General features: G+C 35.8%; 1 protein-coding gene across 2 annotated transcripts in view; it reads left to right on the top strand.

Annotated features, from left to right (window-relative positions):
- STS (steroid sulfatase) overlaps positions 1-14880 on the top strand; it is a 109080-nt gene that overhangs the window by 35758 nt on the left and 58442 nt on the right. For both annotated transcript variants that reach the window (XM_005425182.2, XM_031060414.1), the window contains exon 6: positions 8665-8801. In XM_005425182.2, the coding sequence (XP_005425239.1) occupies positions 8665-8801 (137 nt within the window). The remainder of the gene's footprint in view (positions 1-8664; positions 8802-14880) is intronic.

Genomic DNA, 14880 nt, shown 5'->3' with positions numbered 1-14880 from the left:
AATCCTGTGCCATGTTCTCTGGGATGACCCTGAGGGAGGTTGGGACAGATGATCCCACTGTCCCTTCCAACTTTACCCATTCTCTATTCTGTGATTCTGTGAAACAAATGGGTGTTTTGAAAACAGTGTTTTTAATAGCCATCGTATGGGCCACCTAAACATTGGGTTTACAAAACCATCCTAAGTCGTGGTTCATTTTTGCTAGGTCAGTTACTTTGCCATAATTGTCACCAAAGGGCTCTTAATGGGATTAAGTCAAAAAAGTATACATTTGTATATTCTAAAATAGAAATCAATATATTTACAGAAAAAAATATTTAATCAATTTAGCTTCTGGAAAAAAATATGTGTATGTGTTTTTCTCCACCACTTTAGACACAAAGCGCAGCATTTTTAAAAATACTAAATCAAGATAAAATAATATTCTAACATATATAATTACTATTATCCTGAATTTCTATTCAACACCCCTGAATTACTATTCTTTAAAATATGTAGCATTAGTTTCTGTGAATACATACAAATGGTGTCGTTGCTAGCTGAAAACACATACCAGGAATCTGCAGCTAAATTTTGTAGACTTAATGACTTTACAGAGCAGCTGCTTCTAGCTGTTAGCAAGAAAAAATGTTTATCTAAAATCTTGATCTCATACTGCATTTTTTTATCATTTCCATCCTTATGAATATTTGATGTGGCTGTTTTTACAAGTCATACTGAAAAAATGGGTTTTATAACAAATTTCCTTAAATAAGTAAACGTTCCCAACAATCAACATTTTCGTAAGTATTTATAAATTAACTCAACCATCTTTATTTCCTCTTGGTGATGGGGATAGATATAAAGATGCATTCTCACATACATTGTAGATAATTTAACAGTGAAGTACTTTGTTATTACAAACACATGAACAAACATATACGAAAATTGTTGAGATTACTTGCTTAGTGACCAAGCATTTGGTGATTTCAAAAGACTCTCAAGTACATGAACTATTTGTTGGTATATTCTTCCACTATTTGCAAGTATATAAAGTGCCTGTAGTGATACTGTTATGGGTATCTGTTAATGTTTCACTAATTTCAATGCCATGACAATAAAATGGTTGCCTCATAATAGGTGAGTTCAAGATGGAAATCGATGGTAGAAAGCTAGTAACTCTTTTAACTGTATTAATATGTGTAATGTGCACAGCGTTACCCTGTAGATTAGTGCCGCTGTTTGACCCCAGTGTTTAGAGCTGGCAAAATAATATATAATCTAAGTCAGCATAGCTTTGTTGACCCAGCTAGAGGTAAGTGACTTTACATCATTTAGGCACTTGGCCTCAAATGTTAGTGTAGTTTTCAGACAACACTGATGTTAAATTGAAGTCAAGGTTAATAGCGCATACTCATAATTTACAATAAACTTTGTTACAGGAGTGCTGCAATTACAGTGAGAATTATAACCCAGACTCTTCACAGTCAATGTTATATTAGAGAATATGCAAACATGTTAAAGTATTGAGAAGCAATTAGGGCATTTGAGCAATCTTAACTGTGCCCTTTAATGAATGCACATGCAAAGTATATGACCATAAACCTTACTCTTGGGGATATGAGCAATTGGATTAATATTCACTGAACTGATCTGCCCCATGTGTTAGTGTGAGCAACAATACCAATATTTGCTTTGACACACTAGTTCTGACGTGATAGAGTTCATACCTGTTAACTCCAGAGCACCAGTAGACCATTGCTTTTATGAATAATCCACTGACTTTGACCATTTGTAGGCGAATGGCCACCAAGAGGTAACCAGGTTGCAGAAGTGAAGGGCCACAAGTATTTTGAAAGTCACAGTGCTTAGCAGCACTCTTATCATTACAGTTCTTTCAGCCCTTTAGCCACATGTTTGAACACTGAACTTGTCACACAGTCTCCTTTGCTTTAGCTGACACATTAAGTAGCAAACTCAGTCATGTATGCTGTTAATCCTTGTGTACAATTATACCTGAGAGCAAACGATCCTGAAGTTAAAGAATTCAAGCTTTCACCTTACCTGGTTCTGAATACACATTTCATCATCAAATTAAAATTATCAGATATCATGTGTCTTTTAGTTGGTTAAATAACTTTACAATAAATATATGATGAAGCTCCAATCTTCACCAGCACTGATATTTCCTGTAAAGCTTTTTTACGCTATATTTATATGCAATGTATATGAACATATATTAATTTTCCAATGTTTTATCTATGTAAGTTTGTTTGCCTATTGCCTTTATTACCTCTAGAAGTTCTTCAGAGTTCAGGTAATGGACTTCCAGACATACTCTTTTCTAGTTGTTTCTCAGTAATTTTCAGTTTTGTGACTTGTATAAGCATCAGATTCTTCAGAAGGAATAGGCAAAGTAGGAGAGGCAGTGGGGTAGACCTTTATGTTAAGGAGTGTTTTGATTATCCAGAGCTTAATGATGGTAGTGATTTGAGTGCTAATGGGTAAGAATCAGGGGATAGGCCAACAAGGTGGACACCAAGGTGGGAGTATGTCATGGACCACCCAGACAGGATGAAGAGGAAGACAAAATATTCTGTAAGCAGCTGGGAGAAGTCTCACAATTCCTGGCCTTTGTTCATGTGGGGGACTTTGGCTTACCAGAGCTGGAAATGCAGTGCAGTGGACAGGAAACTGTGTAAGTGGTTCTTGGAGTGCATGGAAGACAACTTCCTGACATAGCTGGTGGGTGAACTGACCTAGGGAGGGGCCCTGCTGGACCTGCTCTCTGTGAACAAGGAAAGATTGGTGGGTGCTATGGTGGCTGGAGGCTGTTTGGCCACAGAGCCCACAAAATGAGAGTTTGTGATTCCTAGCAAAATAAAGAGAGAGGTCTTCCAGAACTACTACCTCAGACTGCTGGATGGCAAATTTTGGCCTGTGATTCTAGATAATCATTAGAATTTGTATTTTTAAAGTCTTATAATATCTTCATAGTGTACAGCTGTGTGCTGTTGTGCTTACTTTGGTCTGATTTTTGGGAAGGTGATATTGTATTTTATCTTCCTTAGTCCAGTGCGTACATATTAAAATTTTTGTTTGTTCCTTAATAGACTGAAAGAGAGCAAATACAAAATTCAATGCCCAAAAATGGCACTGGAGAAGAATATGTGCAATTACAAGTGTCAGATCTGGTGTGTGAAAACAGGTAGTAGTTTAGTTGCTTACCCTAATTGTAAGTGGGCAGGTCAGCTCTGTGTATGTTAATTCTAATTGCTTTTTCCTGAGAGGAAGTGTGTTTACACATCGTAAACCTAACAGAATGCTCTCTTGGTATTAAAATGTATTTGAAAGTCAAATGGATGCTACTTATTTCATGTTAAATTCAATGTGGTTGTCACTCATACATCTTCAGCATGCCTTTCAATGGCCAGCTGCACAGAAAATCCAATTTTGCAAAATGCCAGGGTCTGTTTTCTAGCGTATCAGAAATTACCAACACAAAAATACCACTCTGGGATACAGAATACCTCTCTGAGAAATTTCTGTACCTGATCACAAGTAATAATAATATTTTTTAAAAGTCTAATGAAATCTAGTTTCTTGGAAACGATATTTAAATACTAACATGATTATATTTAAAACCTGTGGTGAAGGTGAATTTGAATCTTCTTGCCTAGTTTTACCAGTCATAGATTGCATAAGCATAATGTTCAACATTTTATAACAGTAAATAAATTGTAAATTTTCTCTTTATTCTATTTTAGTTATTGAAACACTGTTGCAACATCTGTTCAAATTTTTTGTTAGCTACTGTGGCGGACTGTGGTTTAGAGTTTTTCCATGTATCGTTAGGTCTCAAGATCTTAGCAGTTGTCATGTTGCACTGAAGTTACAGTTCTCAAATCCAGTGTTTTTATGAATCCTACAAGACTATTCCGTATAGTTTACAGCTAAATAAAAATTATAGAGAAGAATTTGTGTATCTCTGTATACATAAAATATATATGTGCGCATATATTAAAAAATGTAGTAACTTATAAGCTCTAGCAACTCTACTAGATCTTCATACATTTTCTCCCAGACCTCTGATTATGCCTTTTGAACAAGAAAGTAACGGGAAGAAGGTGTGGATTCATATAGGACTTTACCAAATCTTTAGATCATTTAAGAATTATTAGGGTCCTCACTAGTTCCGCAGTGATTGGCAGACTGAATGGTCAATGGAACACTTCTAAAACAGAGGTAGATCTGTATACTGGACTCCAAAGCTTTGTGGATGAGAGGGTTTATTAAAGAGTTTATTTTGTACTAGATGATATTTTTTTTTCTCCATGCTTACAAAATTTTCTTTCAGAGGGGGAGAAAAAGGTTGTATAGAAAGGAAATAAAAAGTGTGATAGGAAATAAAAAATGTGAGAGGAAATAAAAAATGTGAAGTGTTTACCTTAAGTATTTAAAGTAAGCAATGAAGACATGAAATTGGAAAAGTAGAAGCATCTTATCTATTGGCATAGAAGAATTATTTAAAAAATGCAGATATAGCGGTAAAAAAATTCTACTTTTAATATCTACTAGAAAGAGTCAGATTTTCTATATATTTACATTTTTCCTCCTCTCTCTGTTACATTTTCAACACCTTTTATGGTTCTTATAAGTTATCCGCCAGTAGTCTGGAGTTCTTTTTCTGATTTTGGAAGAAATTGAAAATATGACGTCTGTGTTGGAAGGTGTGTATTTGAAAAGAGCAGGACAGAAACATTTATTCATAAATTCATTCAGACTAACAAGACTTCTAGCACTGTTAGCAGTCAGAACAAAACAAAATCCAGCATAGAGAACAGTCCTGCCTTGTTACAACTGAGCCAAAATTTGGCTTTTCCTCCTGCAGGAACAAGATTAATGAAGTACATTCATCCACTGCTATCACAAAGAGCACTGTCTTACTGGTGATCTAATCTGGAGGTAGAAGAGGCAGCTGTGGGGAATAAGCACTAATTAATTTATCCACTGGGGGATACTGAATAAGAAGAATGTTTTTAGTAGAAGGAAAATTACAGGAAAGGAAATATTATGTTTCTATCTGATTGTGTTGACACAGTGGTGATTCACCTAGAGTACTGTGTCTAGGTGTGAGGTGCTCAGCACAAGAAAGATGTGGACCTCTTACAGTGGGTCCAGAGGAGGATCAAGAAGATGATCAATAGGATGAAACTCCTTTCCTGTGAGGACAGTCTGAAAAAGCTGAAGTTGTCCAGCATGGAAAAGAGAAAGCTCAAGGGAGACCTCACTGCGGCCTTCCAGTACCTTGAGGGGGCTTATAAAAGGAAGGAGAGTGAATTTTTATAAGGACAGATAGTGACAGGTGATAGTTTTAAACTGAAAGGGGGCAGGTTTAGCTGAGGTGTTATGAAGAAACTAATTACTCTGAGGGTGGTGAAGCACTGGAACAGGTAGAGCAGTTGCAGATGCCCCATCCCTGGAAGTGTTCAAAGATTATCTACTGGTCATGCTGGTTTTATTGAGGCCCAGGATACAGTTGGCTTTATGGGCTGCAAGCGCATATTTTGTCAGCTAATATGGAGCTTCTTGTCAACCAACACCCCCAAGTCCTTCTCAGATCTGCTCCCATTCCATTCTTCATCCAGCCTGCAGTTGTGCTTGGGATTGACATAACTGTGGTGCAGGCCTTTGCACTTGGCTTTGTTGACTTCATTAAATTTTCATGGGCTGAAATCTCGAACTTGTCCAGGCACCTCTGGGTGGTGTTCCTTCCCTGCAATGTGTCAACTGTGCCACTTAAGTGCACAGAAAAGCCAACAATTGCCCAAGGAGTTTTCAGAGCAGCAAGCATTTAGAGCAGATTTGCAGGAAAAAAGTTAAAAGACTTGGGTTTGAAGCACAAAGTCAGATTAGTTTTAATTGCTCTCTCACACACTTTAAAGCTGTTTTTTATAGCTCAAGCCTGAGCTGAATTCTTGAGTAATATAAAGACGCCTCACTATACAAAAGAAGAACCCAGTACTTTGCAATGCAGACAAGTCACCAGCAATGTGATGCTTTAAGATGTTTTCAAGATCCATTAAAAGCACCCTGAAGAATATCTTATGTCAGATGTGTGTAATCTCTCTAGCTACTCGATAAATTGAAAAAACTGTGTGACTCATGTGAGGATAAAAAATCTCAAATTTTTTGAAAAGGAGATTCTCTGTGTTTGGGCTGTGTAAAAGATAGTGGAAATACATTTTTGAAAGAGCTATTTTTTGAAGTGGTTAAGGAGTTAAGCTGTTATTGTCAAATTTTTCTCCTGCCTACTAGCTGGTATTGTCATTCCATTTTCAAGGTCAGAGTAAAGGTATTTAGTCATGATTCTCCTCAAAGTGTTTTGGCAGGAGGTAAATAACTGCCTCTGATCTTTTAGAGGATATTAATAGGTGAGACACTTCACCTGACTAGAGGATATTAATAGGTGAGACACTTCTCCACCTGAGAGCAAGCTGTCAATCAAAAACTGTCAATTTGAGTTGGAAAAAAGAGAATGATGTAGTGCCCTTCCATATCAATCATTGATTTGATGACTCTACATGAAAGTTAGATCTTTATGTGAGTTCAACAAACAAAACAAACTTAAATTATTACGTCTTGAAAATAACATTTGTAATGGAAGCTATTGATACTTTTAGAAAAGCAAGTAGGCAGTTATGAGAATGCAGTGTCTCTATGGCATTAGAACAAGGTAGTTTGCATGAAAACTAAATATAGCATGCAGTGTTAAAGTACAAAATATTTTTTGTGGTGTTTTACCCTAGAATTTGTATATTAATCTCAATTCAGGGAACTGTGTTTAAGGAAAAAGTCAGCAATAATCCCATGAATTAAAAAATGCAAGTTGTAAAACAAAAATAATCTGCCTTGAGGTAAAGTTCTCTAGTGAAAGGTCAGTATTACATTTATGTATATATTAAATAAGTAACTTTTAAGTATATGTCTTTTTTTACTTCAGTTGGTGATATTTTCAGCCTTTTTCATTGACTCAGGGATCTCTTGTTATTTGTTGCTAAAATTGTGAAAAGTTCTCACATATATGACCTTTCAAATAGCAACAAACAACTTCATGGAAAGTGTATCTTTTATGAAAAACATGTCTTAAATATTTTGGACCAGTACTTTATATTAATAAAGTAATACAGGATTTATGCATAAATGTTTGTGAGAGAATTAAAGTACTTTTTATTCATCTTCCACATGAAGAATGTTTTTTTTCTTCTGGGTTTCCTAAAAAAGGAGAACTTTTTTATGAAGAAAAAATCCCCATCAGAAACATACTTATCAAGTGAGTAATATGGATAAAAATTCCCCATCCTGTGTTTATCTACTACTGTATATGCCAGTAGAAAAAAAAGCTTTAATCATTCAACTTGTGAAAAAAACAGATCCAACCAAGGAGAGAGGAAAATAGATCATAAATATAGTAGATTAAACTTAATTATTTTTCTTTAGGAGGAAAGTATTGATATCAGATTAATCTCTTCTTCTACTTGTTTTCAAGTTCTAAATGTTAGGATTGTTTTGTTAGTTTTAAAGAAGTGGTTTTTATGAGCATGCCTGTATTGAGGCTCCCCTCTTAAAAGGGTGGATGAACCAACTGCTTGAGGAAATACGTGGTCTCTATACGTGATGTTGATGTCAATCACAGGTATTACCCACCACAGCTTGGTGGGGGAAAATATGATAAATAAAAGTATTCTGCAATTAGCTGTGTGCTTTAAGGTGAGATCCAGACAAGTGTTGTGGGTAGTGCTTTTGTGGTTCAGCTGATATTTACAATATGCATAATGTACTGCAAGTGCTGTTAGAGCATATAGCAGTAAATTTGGCTAGTGCGGCACAATTTTAAATAAAGTAGTATAAATAATGCATAAGGAGAAGTACTTGTTTGAGCTGTGCTTTCACAGCCTGCTGGAATTGATCATAAATATCCTGTTGACAGATCACATGAACAGCGAAATTTACAGAGAGTCTATTTATTGCACTCTTTCTTTTGTATCTGTTTAGGAAATAGACAGAAGACAATGGAGACTGTTCATTACTCTGAGAACAAAACGTTTTATATTGGTATGACTTTGAGGTTATGTTGAGTCACATGCATACATATACAGAGCTTTAAAAGAAAAGAGGTTTGGTCCTATACCTCAGTCCAGAATAAAGACCCAGGTCCCCATAACAGTTTAGTTGATTAGCTTCCACGTGACTTTGTGAGGAAAGAATTGTGTTTCATATGGATATGTAGTGTTGAGGGTATGTTTTTGAACAGAAATTGTATTCAGGTTTTTAAAAACATACACGTAAAATGTGGAGAGGTGTTTGTATTCAGAAACTGCTAGATTCCTGCCTTTGAACAACAAGTCCTTTTTCAATATATATCACAAATAGTATTTAGATAGATTTTGTCATTTATTTTTGTTTTCAATTCAGTAAAAGAGTGGCATTTTTACTGGGTGTGTGTTTATTCAGAATTATCCTGTAATCAATTATTCCTTTTCACCTTTCTTTTGTTTTGGTGTTTGTTTTTTTTTGAGGGGGAACAGGGAGCCTTTTTTAAAAAACTCTATTGAAGAAAGATTTATTTGTAGAAAACTTATTATAAAATACTGTAAGAGTTTGTGGTTTTGTTTTGTTTTCCAGGAACACTGATACACCATTTCTTCTTTTCCTGTCTTATCTTCATGTCCATACTGCTCTATATGCTTCAGAAAATTTCAAAGGAAAGAGCAAGCATGGTTTATATGGTGATGCAGTGGAGGAAATGGACTGGAGTGTAGGTATGTTACATATGCTTCTAACAGCAGTGGAAGGAATTCATGATGACTTGTGTTCATGTTCACCAAATTGAGACCAGCAATTTGTGTCTATAGTATATCTGTCATACTTGTCCTTTATACTTAGGGGAAAGAAACAGTCATTTAGAAAGCACAATAGTCTGACCTTTTGCAATATCTACTTTATTGCCAAATTTATTGTGTCCTAAAAAAGCAATTCCCTTCTTTGACTGTGAAAGTGGTCTATGCAGCATGGACTTATCAGAGATGTGGACATCTAACTGTGGACTTCTGAAGCTGAGTAGTTAAATCCAACCCTCTGAGCTTCTGAGTACATCTTGCATATTCAAATGATCCTTATAAAACAATCTACTATTTTAAAAAGTGACCATATGATACCAGAATCAAAATATTTTCAAATTAAGTATATAATATGCACTGTTGGCAAAACTAGTTTGCTAATTATTTCAGTGAGTTCTCTGAATTACAGAAATCACTAAGATGAGATCCACTTCTGTTTATGAAGAATAGTCCAAAAAATGAATTTGCCTTTCAGAGCCTTCCATTCTCTCTGAGGCTGGAGAGGAATTAGTCCTTAAATCTTTCAGCAGGCTTCCTGTATGTCCAGAAGTATAGAAGTGTTTCTCTGATTCCAGAGATAAACACCTGTGAAAACAAGTAACAGTTCATATTTGTAAATAATCAGGTGGTAGAATAGCAGTATTGTAGGCACTAAAGATGACTTTATGGTCCTCCTTCCTGTATACCTCAAGTTGATTCTCTTCTCAGTACAAGTCAATGCAAATTGGTTTTCTTCAAGAAAGCTTTCTGACTAAATTTCTATAAACAGATATTTAGCTTTGGTGCATGCATAAATTATGCCAGCATGAGCAGTTAAACATGTATTCTTTGCATATTTTGTATCAGGAAGTCTAGTTGCAGAAACAGTGGGCAAAAGGCAGTGATTTGTATTGTATTTATTGCAATATTTACAGGAATGGGGAGTACTGTTGTGGGAAACTGTAGTGTGCTTAGGAAGGTTTTCAATGTAGGAGATAACAGAACAATACTCTTTTGTAAATCATGTTTTTTAAAGAGAGAGCAGGTTTTGTTTTATTCCAGTTGTATCAACCCTGAATCTTTACCATGTCTATCAGTGGCCACCCGCATTTGATCAATTGGGTACTTGCATTAGATAAAAGAATGCATGTGTTATAATTTCTGTTTGCATCCACATTGTAGCAATCCACTGGGCATTAGCTTGTTTTACTGTCTGTGTTTGATTTCCTGGGGTTTTTTTTCTGCTGTGCAATATTTACTTTATTCCAGCCTAATTGTTTTTTTTTTGCTGCTGCCATTACATTTTGCTGTTTCCTTGTCCCCCAGAGAGTGTCTCTAGGGTTTAAACAGCAAGTTGGAAAGCAGGGTAGCTGACATGCTGCTGTTTCAGGCTATTTAGCGATACAGAGGTGGTAACAGGTTGAAAAACACTGCTCTTTTCCAGAATGACCAGAAGCTCTTGGGAGATGTGTCAAATAAACCAACTGTAGGACAGAAGCATGCTATTTAAAAAGCTTGGGCTAAGTCAGAGATTCAAGTTTAATGGTGATAATATAGGAAACTAGAACGAAATCAGAGAAGATACACAAGATTCCTCAGGTATTGTCCTTTTCTCATCATTACAGGAGCATCAGGGAGAGTGCAGCTAGCTTAATCAGGAAACAGATCCACAAATCCACAACTGTTATTTACTAGTATAAAAGTAACAATTTTTTTGTTTGTTTGGTCTCAGTTTTGGTTGTGTCTTGTAAGATCTTCTTGATGAGAGATGGCATATTTGCTCCAGGATGTAGAAAATGTGTTTAGTTCCTCTGCTACTTTCTCCTCCATTATTAGCCTGGTGAAAAAAAAAGAAGTCATGGCTGTCATTTCCAAATGAATCTGGAAGAGTAATATACTTTTTTTTTTCAGTTGAATGGAGTACTTATTTCCATTAACCTCCACTGAAAAGTCCAGTTTTAATGCGCCAGCTATATCAGAGAAAATAGATTGATTCACTGTACTGCTGATGTCAGTAACCAGTATGTTCTTGAAAATGCCTCTGAAGATGCTACAGTAGAAAAAGTTTTTAAAAAAATTGTCTAGAAAAGATGAAAAAGTGAATACTGTGAGCTTTTCAGAAATTGAGGTTGTATCATTCATTTGACAAAAATTAGTATTTATGCATAGATGAATGTAACTTGCAAGAGCAGTAAGAACAAGATAGCCCAGATATAACGCTATGCTGCAAGACTTTCTAAGACAACATAGCATATGAAGAAAACATGAATTTATTGAAATCTACATTATAGAACAACGTCAGAAATCTTTGACCTTTGATAGGAAAAATACACCAACTTTCATTGAGTTCTAAAAGAAATTTACAGTGTTTTCTGCTGACTGGGTCATGTTGTGGAAGGCCCTTGTGGATGACTTAAAAAAAAAAGGAGTAGAAAAGGAGTAGAAGCTGCAAGTAGAAGTACTACCAGGTACCAATGATGACAGAAAGACATAAAGATTGAACAATGGAATGCAACCGAAATATTTTTCCTTATTTGAGAAATCAGATGGAATCAGAAAGATTTTAGGTGCCATTTCCAAGAGAGAAAGCAAAAGCTTTTCCTGTAAGATGGAAAAGTCCACTCAGGACTCAAAATTCTAAATACAAAACAGTTCCATTTTCATTTGTTTATTTATTGAAAATCAATACCAGATTGGACAATTATTCACTTGTAAGGCAATTGTCATGCTGGTAGGAGAAAAGCCCAAAAGACACATGAATAAAATACTTCTTTGAATATTTCATGTTTGTGACTTGTTAGACCAACACTGAAGATTATGATTACAATCCAAGTCAAAAATCCAAAATACAAAGCCTCTTGATAAGCTTTGGGACCATGTATGTCTAATGCTTTTTCATACTGATGTGTGTATAACAGAATTCAATGTTGAAAGCATTCACAGTTATAATTTCACTGCATGTGACATGCCTTAGAGAATTATTCTCTGGCTAATAACATTAATTTTCTTTCAATGTAGGCTAAGCACCTTATTAATGCTATTAATTATAATTCATATGAGAGCAGATGAAATAATCTTACAGTCTAAAAATGGAAAAAGAAATGATGAATGAATCAATGAATGCACTATCATCCTTTTCTTCCTTCCTCTATTCCCTTCTTTCATTCCTTCATTCCTGATTGAGTATAGGAAGAAAAATGGATATGCTCAGAAATTGTTTTTTATGTAAATTGCATTACACTAATTTAATCCAAAACAGATCACTGCAAAGAGTTTTGGAGCCCCCTGTAGACTTGCAAGCTGTGTGAAGACACTAATCCAACACCACTTTCGCAAATGCTGGTTATTATTTTGTTAGCAGCAGCAGAACTACATATCAGGTCTTCTTCCTCTGTAGGTCAATCCCAGCTGAAAGGTTTAGATGTAAAAAAGTCTCAGAAATTGTAGTCTGTCTCATCCTAGGTACCTGTAAAGTGGGGGCCTTGTCTGGATGTCTTTGTTATATGAATGTCCTGAAAGCTGAAAAACATTAACTGCCTCTCTGCCATGATCTTTTGACCTGTCTTAGGATCAAGTTAATATTACAAGAAAATATTACAAGACATCTGATATTAGTTATTTAGAAGGAAAGGAAAAAGGAAAGGAAAGGAAAAGGAAAGAAAACCCAAAGCATCTTGCATTTAATTTTTATTTTACATATCTTAAAAGGTTGTATAGAATTTTATAGGAAGAGTATAGCTCAATATGTTCCCTGTACCACCGGGATAGAGAGCTACTGAACAGTGTCCTGAAAGGGGTTATAAGAAAGACTAGAGCATTTTTTAATAGAAAAACCTGGGAGACCTGGGAATGAAGCCCTGTTCAGCCTCGAGAAGAGACTATCTTATTGACCTGAAGGAAGGGTGCAAAGAGAATGGTCCCAGGCTCTTCTCATTTGTGCCCATCTGTGGCGAGAAGAAATGGGCACAAATTGAAACATGTGAGGTTTCCTCTGAGCATCAGGGAAAACTTTTTTACTCTGGGGATGATCACATGCGAACCCAGGTTGCCATCAGGGTGGTGAAGTCTGGAGATGGTCCAGGGCTCCGAGTGACCCTGTTTAAGCAGCAGGCTTGGGCAAGGTAGCCTCCAGAGGTCCCTTCCAACATCAGTCATTCTGTGATTCTGTGAGATGCTGGAGAAAACAAAAAAAAATCTGTTCACTAAAGTCAAATCATATTTGAAACAAAATCAAATACAACCTTTAAAAGTCAGTGAAGAGGAACAAAGGAACTCTGAAACAAACAGAAGCAAGATACTGTCATGATACTCTCCTCCTCTGCTGTTCTCTAGTGTAACCCCACCTGGAGCAAGGCATCCAGGTCCAGAGGAAAGCCTCAGAAATGGTCAGAGGTCTGGAAACAATTCTTCTCTGAAGAAACGCTGGAAGAGCTAAGGTTCTTTAGCTTGGGGAGCTGAGATTGTTTAGCCTGGGGAGGGAAGGTTTCCAGGGTTATTGCTGCCTTTCAATATATAAAGGGGGCCTATAAAAAAGGTGGAGAGGGACTTGTTGCCAATGACTGTATAGACAAGACAAGGGGCAGTTTTAAACTGAAATAGAACACGTTTAGGTTATCTATTAGAAAGTAATTGTTTGTGATGAGGGCAGTGAGACACTGGACCAAGTGGCCCAGAGAAGCTGTGAGTCTACCATCACTGGCAGTATTCAGGGTCAGGTTGTACAGGGCTTAGAGTAATGTGGCAGGGAGTTTGGACTAGATGGTCTTTGAAGGTCCCTTCCAATACAGGCCATTTTGTGATTCTACACTATAGTGATTGACAAATTTTGAGGATGCTAATGACATCTTAAATGGATTTTCCTTACAAGGAAATAATATCCCATAATTTTTTTTAAGTAAAAGTAACTAGCAATTAAACCTTAGGTATCTGAAGAAATTGAACCTCACACGAGGAACATTTATGACTTGTTGAAGCATTTGCAATACTCTGCAACACAACTATCTGGATTGACATATAGCCTGTACTGAAATGCAGCAAGACAGATGTAAAGCATACTCTCTTCACTGAGGAAGGACAGCTGGGGTACAATCTAGTAGGACTATCTGGAAGTCAGACCACTTTTCAACTGTTTTTTTTTTTTTATTCCACTGCTATCATTATTAAGAATTTTCTATAAATACGTATCTTCACAAAGCACTTTCAAAGACAAAGAGAAGGGCAGAAGCTCTACCAAGCCAGCACCAGACTTTTGTGAAAAACATCTAATTTATTTATTCCCTAATGAGATTTCCTAGTGTTTTAAAAGAGATTATATCAGTAATATGATATGTGCAGGATTAAGCTGTGGTTCCTAATGTCTATACCACCCAATTGTGAGATGATGAAAACTAAATTCTTACATACCTTTATCTGATGAATTTGTGCATGATTAAATAGTTAATATGCTAAGAATGTGAACTTGATCACATCCTTTCCTTTAATCTTTATTCTGTTCTGGAATGATGTAAATGAAAGGTCTAAGTGAAAACCATTCCAATTTAATATAAACTATTTTTAATGACCCCTGTGGCATCTTTCTCTCTTTTTAGTAATAGATGTAACATCAAGTAAATGAAAATAATGGTTTCAGACAGAAAACAAAAGTTACTTTGGAAAATGTAATCTATTTAGGAGACAGAAAACTGAACTATGCCCAAAAGACTCATAGGAATTCTTGCTCTGATCAAAGTAACATAGTCTAATGCATTCACAAAGCAAAGAGAAAAAAGGGTAATTTTTTTTCACTATTTTAAAGTCATTGTTTTAAACTTACAATCCTTTAAGCTCTTAAAGTTGACTTATTATTTTTAATTACAAAGTAATTAAAATTTAATTTTAATCTTTTTTTCAAGCTATTTTGGCCTGAACTTACATTCCTAGGTGTTGAGTGTTTGGGGTTTTGTGGGGGTTTTGTGGGCTTTTTTAATGTTCTTTCAAATACTGTGCAGTAACTATCTTCCTTCTAGTAAACAGCATAGCATTA

Source organism: Geospiza fortis, unplaced genomic scaffold, assembly GCF_000277835.1.
Source record: "Geospiza fortis unplaced genomic scaffold, GeoFor_1.0 scaffold50, whole genome shotgun sequence".
In the NCBI taxonomy this organism is placed as follows: domain Eukaryota; kingdom Metazoa; phylum Chordata; class Aves; order Passeriformes; family Thraupidae; genus Geospiza; species Geospiza fortis.
The sequence above is the reverse complement of the archived record's forward strand: the minus strand, read 5'-3'. Positions and strand labels throughout refer to the sequence as shown.